This window comes from Penaeus vannamei, chromosome 18, assembly GCF_042767895.1.
Source record: "Penaeus vannamei isolate JL-2024 chromosome 18, ASM4276789v1, whole genome shotgun sequence".
NCBI lineage: Eukaryota > Metazoa > Arthropoda > Malacostraca > Decapoda > Penaeidae > Penaeus > Penaeus vannamei.
The window spans coordinates 36,111,731-36,124,230 of NC_091566.1; the positions used below are offsets into that span (position 1 = coordinate 36,111,731).

Consider the following 12,500-nt stretch of genomic DNA (forward strand, 5'->3'; position numbering starts at 1 on the left):
TATTATTATTATTATTATTATTATTAATTTATTTATCATTATTGTTATTAGTCTTATTATTTTACTATTTATTCCATTATTATTAATATTATTGTTGTTACTGTTACTGTCAATGTTATTATTATTATTATTATTATTATTATTATTATTATTATTATTATAATCATTATTGTTGTCAATATTATATTGTGGCTATTATTACCAGTTTCACTATTATTGATTGTATATGCAGGACTCCTCCTCCTAACATAACTACTATCATTTTACATTTTGTTGTTGGTTTTAGTATTAGTAGTATTCTTTAAGGTAATAATTATTATTTGACATTTTTAAGAAGGTAAATCAATTTTACAGTTTTGTTGTTGTTGTTGTTGTTATTATTATTGCCATTATATACTATTGTTTTTATAATATATATGTATATATATGTATATATATATATATATATATATATATATATATATATATATATATATATATATAAATATATGTATATATATAATATATTTATATATAATATATTTATATAATATATATATATAATATATATATATATATAATATATATATATATATATATATATATATATATATTATATATATACATACATATATATATATATATATATATATATATATATATATATATATATATATATATATGTATATGTATATGTATATGTATATGTATATAAATATAAATATAAAATCTTGAAGATAGCCTTATTGCCATAATGATTGTTGTTTTTACTATTATCATTATTGTTTATATGATTATTATTGTTGTTATTTTTATCATTGTTGTTGTTATTATTATTGTTAAGGATGATAATAATAATATTGTTATTATTATTGATAATAATATTAATAATGATAATAATAATAATAATAATATTATTATTATTATGGTTATTATTATTATTATTATTATTATTATTATTATTATTATTATTATTATTATTATTGTTATTGTTATTATTGTTGTTATTATTATTATTATTATTATTATTATTATTATTGTTGTTGTTGTTGTTATTAGTAATTGTTATTAATTCATTATTTAGTCTATTGATTAATTATCTAACTTTTGGACAATATTTTTGGTAGTAAAATCTGGTATGGTTATGATAATTATCATATCCATTAGAAAAAGAGAGATGGTATGACAAGAATGTCTTGGCTTGTTTACAGTCAAAGCAGTTTATTTACACCCATTCAAAAGGCTTTAGAATATAACATGTATTTAGTGTTTTAAGTTTATAATTATGACTAATTTTCTTTATAGTTTCTGTCTGGTGAATTATGTTCACAGCATGTATATATTTCACCATATAACTGACTCATTTCAAGCATTTGTATTTCAAAGGCTTCCAGTTACTATACAGAAAGGTATAAAATATATAAGGCTAATGTTTTTGTTACTGTCAATTTAGTATTATTTTTATTATTGTTCTTTTCATTGTTATTTTATCTTTATTATAAATATTATTATTGCTGATGTTACTGTCTCAATTATGATTATTGTATTAGTATTATTTTCCCTTCACCTACAAGTGCTTGAGTTTTAAAAAGAAGTAATTTTACAGCTGTCAGTACAATAAAATGAACCAGTGGATAAGTAAATAAGTACACCATTGACCTTTTCCTTGCTTTCAGGCCATGGCGAGCGGCGAAGTTGTCGGGGCAATCGTCTGCAAGTTAGATGTGCACAAGAAAGTCACCGTCAGAGGGTATATTGCCATGCTAGCGGTTGATCATAGGTTTCGCAAAAGAAAAATTGGTAAGGACTGGCTTTTCTTCATATTCTTGTTCTTGTTTCTTTTTTCTTTTTTTTTCTTATTACTCCTCCTCTTTTTCTTTTTCTTCTTCGTCTTCTCTCCTTCTTTTTTTCCTCTTTTGTCTTCTTTCTTCCTCCTCCTCCTCCTCCTCTTCCTCCTCCTCCTCCTTCCTGCTTTCAATCTTTTAGTGTTTTATTTGTTTATTTATTTGTCTACTTATATCTTCCATTAAAAAAAAAAAGAAAGGAAGAAAAAAAAAAAAGCCATTCGTATCATTCTTATTGTTGATATATTATTAGTATTACTGTAGTTGGTAACATTATTGTGATTATTTCTTTGTTTTTTAGATGTTTGGTTATTATTTTAATCATGATTATTCATGTTTCTGTTATTATTATTATCATTACTAATTTTCTTATTATTGTTCTTGTTTTATAGTCATGTTTACCATTATATTTTTTTCTAATATTAATTGTTTTTAGTTTTTTTATTATTATTATTGTTATTGCTTTTATTTTTGTTATTGTTATTATTATTGTTATTGCTATTTTTAATTTTTAGTATTAGTATTAGTTAATATTAACCCACTAGCAACGGTACATTTGGAAGCCAATAATCCTGGTTTCGGGCCGGTATCAAAATCGGTGCGTGGGCCACTGGGTTAACCTAATCACATGCCGGCCACCATGGGCGACAAAATGAGAGCGCAAGCTCTGATCGAGCGTCGCACCGATGGGACAGCCGGCAATGTATATTTTTCAGGGTGTCACATACGTGTGACACTCAGTGCAAGCGGGTTAATGCTTTTGCTAATATTATTATTGTTATTGTTGTTGTTATTGTTATTGTTATTATTATTTTTATTATTATTATTGTTGTTGTTTTTTTTTTTATTATTATTATTATTATTATTATTATTATTATTATTTTTATTATTATTATTATTATTATTATTATTATTATTATTATTATTAATATTATTATTATTTCTTTTATTTTATTTTTCATCATTGTTATCATCCTCATTATCATTATAATCGTCATCATCACTTATTTATTATCATTTATTATTATTATTATTATTGATATTAATATTATTAATATTATTATTATTGTTGTTATTATTGTTATTATTATTATTATTATTATTATTATTATTATTATTATTATCAGTATTTTTATCATCATTATTATTATTATTATTTTATTATTGGTTTTGTTGTTATTATTATTATTACTCTTTTATTATTAGACTTATTATTATTATCATTGTTATTATTATCAACCCTTCAAAGATGAGTATATATATAGCTGTCATGATGTAATAGCCTGTGATGTACATACGCATCATGACTCACCACAAAGCCTGTACTGTTGTATAATATTAAATCACTAAAAGCTCAGGCACGGTTGTTATAATGATAGTATCAGCCTTATTAGTAAAATTGTAATCATTATTATTGTTATTTTTATTATTCATATTGTAATTTTCAGGTATTTTTATTTTTGCTTTTGTCCTATTTTTTATAGCTTTTCTTATTATTGCTATTGTTGTTATTATTTATATTATTATTGTAGAAATTATTGCTATTGTTGGTACTTCTATTATTACAATTACTATTATTACTTTTGTTACTCTTTTTATTTCGTCAATGGTGTAATTCATTTTATCATTTTTTTTTTATTGTTTTTTATTCTTTTTTTTTTATTATTATTATTATTCATTATTAGTTATTATTAGGTTTTATTCTTACTATTGTTGCTTATACTTCTGGTATTACTACAAATTATTATTAAGACACCTTATTGTTGTTTTAGATTTTTATTATTTTCATCATTCTCATGATAGCTAACATTATTGCCAACTAGTTTGATGTTTTGACCCATTGCCATTATTATTATTGTTGTTACTGTATTATAAACCCATTGGATCTAGTTGCATCTTGGAAATCTTGGTGCTGAAAACATGGGCAATGGGGTTACGTAAGTAGCCAACATCCTGGGCATGTGGCGCGTAGGCTGGATGCGCATGAGCGGTGACAAGACTCTGTGCCTCCCCTTTGCAAAGTTACTTTGTGTAAACTTCTTTAGCTTTATTCCTATTTTCCAGGGTCCATATTTGTCTTTTGATTTGCTTCACTCAGATGGTAATAGCTTATTTTCCTTGCACAGACTCCATATCATCTCTCTATGTAGTAAATAACTCATTGCAAGGAGGAAAAAAATATGAGACATTTGGTTATTTGTGTCATATATCTCATTTTTTCATAATTTTAAATTTTACATAATACAACCTGTGCTGCCAGTTGTAGTGGCCAGGAATACAGTGCATAGCAAGGAAATGGCGTCCTCCCTAGAACCAGCACTCTTCTAGTCACTGCTTATGGACGTTACATTCCACATTCTTTTATTGATAGGAATGATACTAAAACCCCCTTCTAAACACCAGATAAGTTAAATCACACTCCAAAAGGTTTGTGCACTCCTGGCGAGTCTTTTCTGTCACCCTGGCCTTCACTCATGACAGCAAGTTTTTGTTTCCCATCGCTGCAGCCGTTTTACCCAATGATGGCATGTTCATGTCACCCGCCCCTCGACTCAAGTTTTTCCATGACGTGACTGCAATGTCATTTGGTTCCAAAGGGTTAAAAAGAAATGTTTGTATTGTATATAACATCTCACAAATAGCAGCTACTTATTTGAATTTCAAATTATTATTATCATATCATTGATTTCCTTGTATATCTCCTAACTATTAAAATTCTCCTATATTTAACTCCAGTTGCTTGTCTTCCAGGCTCAAATCTTGTCCAGAGAGCAATAAGAGCCATGGCGTGTGATGACGCAGATGAAGTTGTTTTGGAGACAGAAATCACCAATAAACCCGCCCTCAGGTTATATGAGAACCTTGGCTTTGTGAGAGACAAACGGCTCTTCCGGTAAGCCCTATTGTTAATATTTTTGGGGGGGAATGTGTGTTTTCAAGTTTGATGGGGAGTTGAAATAGAATGTTGTGTTTGATGTATCAGTAGTGGTCTTACTGTTCATAAGGAGAGTTAACCCACTGCTGTTGGGTTAACAGGCCCAGGCCATGCAGCCACCCGTTGCTCCAAGGGATCAGCTGTTATGCACTTTGCAACATATGATACTATTCTTGACCAATGGGTTAATTAAGAAATATTAATTGTACATTTTTCTTAGTGGAGATATTCAAGCAGTTGTCCCAGAATGAGTCAGGGGAATATCTTACTTTGATTCCCTAGTCTGTACAAGCAAAATAGTGCTTTACCAACTGGATAAAGCAAATCAGATGACAAATATGGATATTGGAAAATGAAAATACATATATAAAGGGAAGCATGAAGTCTTGCATGGAATCAAGTGTATGCAAAAGTCTGGCCCACAAGCTGTACACCTGTCAGAGTGGCCACTAATGTAAGCCTAATGCCTGTATTTTAGGCTGCTTGATGCCAGTAAAGCTTATGGATCCAATCAGTTAAGCAGTTGACAACTGGATTGCATGTATGCATACAGTGTCCACCATGAAATTGTTTTATTGATATTGTTTACACTTAGATGGCTTCAGAAGCACTTGGTCACCATGGAGTCAGTTACTGGGCCTACCTCACTTCACCTATTTACACCATTCCTTGAATGTTGAGGGAGAATTTTTCAAATTTTTATTATTCATGTTATTGTCAATAATGATTTTAACAATGATAATAATGATCATGTGAACAATGAAATTAATGATAACTAAGTTAGTGGTAATAATAGTAATGATGATACAAATGATGATGATGATAGGAATAGAAATAAAACTTTTTTGATGTAAGTTTAAATGATGGATTAAACAGGTGAGATCAGGTGGACTTACTAATTAGTAAATATCAATGCTTTTATTTTTATTATAGACACTATAGTTATTATAGTGTTACTGATATTAATAACAGCAATATAAGGTACCAGAAGTAATTTTTGAAAATAAAGGAAAAGGGTAAAGAAGTGAGACAGGTATTACTCATAATTGGCTCACTGGTGATTTAGTACTTGAGCCATCTATTTGTAAAAACAATGAATTAAACTCACAATGATATGTTTATACATGCTGTTCCCGACAGCATCAGGTCCGCTATTAGATAGGATTTCTGCAAAATGTTGAGTGTCTGTTTAATAAATGCAGCATGTTTTCTCTCTCTCCACAGGTACTATCTGAATGGAGTTGATGCCCTGCGGTTGAAACTATGGCTGAGATAAGGAAAGGTAGGAATATTGCTGTCATGATATTTATAAGAAAAGAAAGAGGAAAGCTTTTTATACAAATTAAAGTCTAATTTGTAATTCATAGGTGAGACACAAGTGGTTAAAAAGGGGGAAAGTGGAAGTGTGCTTAATTCCAAACTGCTTATGTAGATAGGTTTAACTGTACATTTGCCATTGGAATCTTTGTTTTATTTTTGATTGTCATTATAAGATTTGTTTAAGTCAGCCATTATTCAAACCTTGATTACTATGAGACAAAATTAACTATGTTTTTGGCAGAATGAGTGACATTGCAGCAGATTTTGGAACTGCTTCTTGGATGTTTGCAGAATAACTCCCACTGTCACCTTAATGAGAAGAACCAGGACTCTGTCCAGCCACCGTCAGTCTGTGTAAGAGCCGGGTGGTGCTCTTTGAGATGTAAGATACCAGCAGAAGTTGTATAGAGGTTATGAGTTACTATATTTTGCTACAATATACATGCTCTTTTACTGTGAGTACTACAGTAGATTACACCTTTTTGTTTTTTTTCATTCTCATATATTTTATTATTCATTTTCAGTCATATTTTTATGTTATTGTCATTATTCTTATTTTGTTTACTTTGTGTGTTTCACGTCATGAGTAATGATTGTACTCACCAGAGAATTTGTATCCTTCCCAGTTCTGTATAATGATATGTGTAGTTGTAATGTCTCACCTCAAAGAGTCATGTGTTGAGAATGGTCATCATTGCCTAAATTAGGTTACTGGTTAGAGCATAAGCACTCACATTAGTTACCAGTTTACTGAGATATTTGTTACTGGTTTTAGTTTGATATCAATTGATTTTGATATCAGATATAAGAATCTGCCTTAACTGCTGGAAAGTGAACATAATTGTTACATTATATTACTGTTTTATACCAAAAAATATATATTTTGCAAAGTTTTCATGGGTTCATACAGACCACTACATTAAAGCAAGATTTATTGATTATGCTATATTTTATGTAGAAAGTCATCACAGAAAGGAATGGTACTGTTGTTACAACCATCAGGTTTCTCTGAATATTATGAATCTAATCTGAGCTCTTTACAAGTGTGACCTTGTCCTTCATCTTTTTGCTTTTCTTCTTTCTTTTTCTATTTCCTTTTTTTTCCTTTATTGAATGATTTCTTATTTTCTATTTCTTTTTCTCTACCTGTCTATTCTTTTCCATTTTGCTATTCCCTTCATCCTTATCCTCATCCTTCTTCATCATCATCGTCATCACCGTCACCACCACCACCACCACCAATTAATCATCAATCATCATCAACATCCTTCCTATCCTTAACCTCTTTCTTATCATATTTTTCCTCCACATTCTCTTCCACCTCATCCTCATTCTCTTCTTCCTTTCCTCCCACCTTGTTCTCCTTCTCTTTCTACATTTTCCCTCCTATTTCTTCTTTCTACATTTTCCCTCCTTTTTCTCCTCCTCTCTCTCCTTCTCCTACATTCTCCCTCCTTCCTCCTCCTCATTCTCTTTCTACATTCTCCCTCCTTCCTCCTTCATTCCTCCCTCCTTCTCCTTCTTCTTCTCCTCCTTCTCCTTCTCCTCCTTCTTCTCCTTCTCCTTCTCCTTTTCCTTCTTCTTCTTCTTCTCCTCCTCCTCCTCCTCCTCCTCCTCCTCCTCCTCCTCCTCCTCTTCCTCCTCCTCCTCCTCCCCCCTCCTCCTCCTCCTCCTCTTCCTCTTCCTCTTCCTCTTCCTCCTCCTCCTCCTCCTCCTCCTCCTTCTCTTTCTCTTTCTCCTCCTCTTCCATTAAGAAAATGATTATTTAGAGAACAACAGCAAAAGCCTTCAGATATTATTTTTTAAAGGCTATTTTATATGAAATGTTGACAATAATCAGTTTGTATTATCATGTAAATTTTTTAGTGCCACTGTCATTAAAAGAATCTTATTTTTTACTCTGCCTGCTCTTTTCTTTGCAGTAGTAGAAGTGTAAACGTGCCTGCCCATAGTTTGTTATTTATGTAACTATTTTCATGATAGATAGAATAAGACTGTATATTGCAGTAGAGTGCCAAGTACAGGTATCGATAAAGGGTTAATTTCTGGTTACCAAGAGTGAGCTAACATAGATTCCTGTATGAATGCTGGAGAGATTGCAGAGATCTGATTGTTGCTTCACTCACTTACACAGAACTATAGTTGATATTACTCAATTCTTTATTTGATATTGTAATGCAGTAATTGTCCTTTTACTGGCCCAAGTATAAAAAACTCAATAATTTTTGGATAGATTTATTTCATTATTGATACTGATTTTGAATTAGGCTGTCTTGTCTTCTATTCTTTTGGTTTTGTTACCTTGGATTTCCCACAAGCTCATAAAAACCATGTCATACAGTGTGATTTTTAAGTATTGTAGATTTTTTTAGAATAATCCAATGATAATGTTTATATGGGTCATAGTCACTTACACTGTACATTGTGGTGTTGTTAGGAAGTTTAAATGATTAACTAAAGGACCTAATTTTTATGAAGGCTTTTTGGTAACTGATTTTACTTGGCTGCTTAGTATTTTACTATTACAGCGAATATGAACCTGACATTGTTCAAAAAGCTATACTATTTGCTTCAGAGGAATAAAAGTATTGGAACATCTGTCGATATCTGTGTGCATGTGTAATATATATATATTGAAAAAATTATGTTTATAATTGGAATCAAGAGGAGTGAGTTATTGGATATGTGTTTTCTTTGTCATAAATTGGAAAAGGAAGATTAGCTGCTAATGCTGTTTGCTAACAGCAGGAATCACTGATTAGCAAAAATTTCTCATTTTTAGAGATGAAAGAAATTATGTATATGAATAGCAAGAAAAAACGGGATATCTAGTAAAATAAATAGATTGTTCATTTATATAGGTTGTCACTTTAGTAGCTTCAGTGAACATACCCAAGCAAAGGTAAGGCTTCCAAGAATGTAAATAAAGAGAGATATCAGCTCCTAATTAGTATTTATGATTTCATAACCTGAATTTGCACAGCGAAAAGGAGACAAATAAGATGAAGTTATTATGTCCCTGTTGCACATGGCTAGACAAATATGCTTGACTGTCATAAACTCTAATTGTAACTAAATTTAACAACCATCTTTTGATAGGCATTTTTTGTGGCATTTCAAGTCCAATGTAAATAACATGGAAATGTTTAATGGTCCTTTGATTCCTTTATGTGTAGTTTCCATTTGTTTAAGATATCATTCAGATTGCAAATAAAGAGCTTGTCAGTATCAGTAGCAAGATACCCTATGAAGAAACTCATAAAGTAGGCAACTCTTTATCTATTACTAGATGAATCATAATAGCTTTAAACACATCTGATATTTCTTTATCCACCGTTTGTTACCTGATATTTTTGCACCCAGCTTTGACCTACAAACACTGCCATTATTATTTTTCTATGTAATTTAATGACAGGATACTTACCTTGTTATAATTTCTCGTATTAACAGTAGAAAAAAGTATTCGTAGAAATTTGAAGGCATCAGTGACATTTATATATACCTCATGCAATCCAGATGCCTCCTCCAAAACATGAGCAATATTGAATTAGTAAATACAGGTGATTTAAATGATGGCAAAATGCTGTTAACATTTTTCAATAAAATTTTGTAAATGGATGATTGGAAGAAACTAATCTGCAAAACCAGTTTGGATGTGCGTGTGTGTTTGTATGTGTGTGTACTTTTTGGGTTGTAATTTTCATCTGTTATTTTTTGTTGGTCAGATATAATTGTTCAGCCATACATTTTCCCAAGTGCAGCAGCAACAAGAATATGTTGAGTTAATTAGGTGTTGACTACCATTAAATAAATTAGCTTTTGATGACAAGGAATTGTATCCATTTCTGCATTTATTCATTAATTTAAAATTATATAACTTACATAGTAGTATAAATACGGAAGGAAATTAATGCATTCTTTATCAATTTGATTGTTTTTTCAGTTCAAGTAAAAAAAAAAAAAGAAAAAAAAAATCTCTGTGGAATTGTGTAAGTTATGACAAGTGTACTGTGTAGAATTAAACTGAAATTACTGCATAACATGCTAGAAAAAAAGAAAAGGTTGAGAGTTACCTAAGAAAGATAATAAATAAAATTAGGATAAGATTTCATTTATAGTATGAATTAAAACTACATTTTTATAGATATAAAACCTAGAAAATTTTACTTATTAGGCTGAAAGTTACATGATTATATGCAAGATATTTTTTTTATATGCATGATAAAGACAGATGTACTTATACTCAAGTGTTCTTTATTTTTTATTATTATTTATTATATCTTATTTTAGCTAATGTACAGAGAAGGTGCTAACTGGTGCATTCATGGGTTTACATAATTGTTGCAAAATATGAAATATCATTTTACGGCAACTTTACTGATGGATGTACGGAATGCTGTAAAGCAGATAACGGCAAAGTTGTGTGTAATATTCAAACAAAAGAAAAAGATAGGAAATAGTTAAACTTCAATTTATGTCATCATTAGATTCCAGAAAACTGCAACTGAAAATGAAATTATGAGTGAATACCATGTTTGTTTATGACTGATAACTGGTGAGATGCAGTTGCTTTGGTTATGTTAACATAGAACATATAACATAAGTTTTGTGTTCTAAAAGTTTTACTTTTTTTATATAAAAATTATAATATTGACTAGGACAACATTACATGATGATCAGTTCTATAGGCAAAGAAACAAGAAATCTTACAAATGACAAAACTGAGGTCAGTAGAAAAGATCTGTCTTGTAAGTATAAAAGGTGTTTTCTGTAATGGAATTTAAAGACATATGTAAACTTAATATACAGAAGAAAATGTGGAAGATCAGGATGATAAATATGACTATGGAGATTGAAGTGAAAAGTGACGGAACATTAATATATTAACCCATTCGTGCCAGGTGACATTTTATTATATCATAGGGGGGAGAAACTACTTATCCAGGGTGATGTCTAATTGTGTCAAGAGCACAAATCTCTGTTGCTTAGATGACACTTTAGGAGCCCAGCATTGAGGTGGACAGTATCCCAGATGTGGAGTAGTGCCTGCTAACACCACTCGTCAAACTCCACTTGAAATTTTACATGTCATGAATGGGTTAACTTCTGAAATGGCTTTTAGAGACTGCTTACTATTCAGCAGCTTTTAGCTTCTTGCTTTTAAAGCCTGCAAGTGATATTTCTTAATAGCAATCTTCATAAATTTGAAGTCTGTAACTGATAGGTCTGCTTTTTAAAGGGTCATTCAAGTAATGGCTAGTAATGTTTTCATGGTATCTAGAGCCAGTGTGCAAAGAAAAGCTGTACCATGAGCAGAACACAGTATTTGATTCAAGATTCTTTTGTATTGTCAGAAAAAGTCCTGAAACTAGATAAGAATTTTTCCAGGGTGCATTATTATCACTAGTGCTTTTTCATTTGTAAAAATTCTATTGTGTTCATTGTTTTCAACTTATGACCTATCACGTTTACAGGGAAGGGTATATCTTTTCAAAATGCAACTTAATGGAAAACTATGCATAGACTTAGTATGTATATTTAGGTGATTTTGGTATACCTTTGTTCACCTCATTGCATTAATACACAGACTACCTCTTCTTAACTATTAATTTTCTGCATATTTAATTACATTTAAACACTAAAGATAGCATTCTGCAGCTGATATTATTGGTGTTTTATGGATATCTCATCGTCATAGAGGGGTAAAACCAGATTTGTATTGCAGTTATTTCCTAGACTTTTCCATGCTAATGGATATATACCGATTTTATTAGATATAATTTACTGATTAACCAATTGTAAAGAAATTGCACAGAAGGTTAAGAACACAAAAACAATGTTTTTTTTTATGATTGAGAACTCAAGTATTACATTCACTACTCCTTTATTTAACAGATGTATACCACTCCCCTTTTTAGTGCATGAAATATATGTAAATTTTATGCATACTACATCACCGGACAACTGTAAGGCAGAGAGAAGGCTCTTTAAAAAGATGAAACCATTGGTTATAAACCAAGATATAAATGAAAACAGTATTGTTAAAGAAATGAAAAAGAAATATCAATTCACTTGATTTAAGAGAATGGGACAAAGAAGTGTGGGAGAAGGGGACCGGACCCTGGAAGTGCCTATACTGCTTTTGAGTTAGAAAGAAAGTGATATTTATGAAACAATGATTTTATCAAACAAGATCTGATGATAAGGAGGAAAATTATAGTTTGAGAGATTTACTTCTGTAGGACTAATTTACAATGTGCTTTTGTTATTGTAGCAGTATCAGATTTACAGTTTTACGAATTTATGCTTTTGCTTAGTTAATTTACTCTACAAAGAAACTATTTTAACTAAGGTATTGAGATCATGATCAACATGAAGTAAGAAATAAATATTTTGATCAGCAGTATTAAATTGTAACACAC

General features: G+C 30.2%; 1 protein-coding gene across 2 annotated transcripts in view; it reads left to right on the top strand.

Annotated features, from left to right (window-relative positions):
- Positions 1 to 12,500, top strand: part of LOC113805489 (N-alpha-acetyltransferase 30) — a 45,532-nt gene that overhangs the window by 32,225 nt on the left and 807 nt on the right. The window contains exons 2-5 of one of the 2 annotated variants that reach the window (XM_070133255.1): positions 1,656 to 1,779; positions 4,575 to 4,716; positions 5,983 to 6,040; positions 6,370 to 12,500. The exon at positions 6,370 to 12,500 is cut by the window's right edge and continues 807 nt beyond it. In XM_070133255.1, coding sequence (XP_069989356.1) covers positions 1,656 to 1,779; positions 4,575 to 4,716; positions 5,983 to 6,034 — 318 coding nt within the window. In that variant the 3' untranslated portion in view covers positions 6,035 to 6,040; positions 6,370 to 12,500. Of the gene's footprint in view, positions 1 to 1,655; positions 1,780 to 4,574; positions 4,717 to 5,982; positions 6,041 to 6,319 lie in introns of both variants that reach the window. The other variant, XM_070133254.1, reaches the window with a different exon arrangement.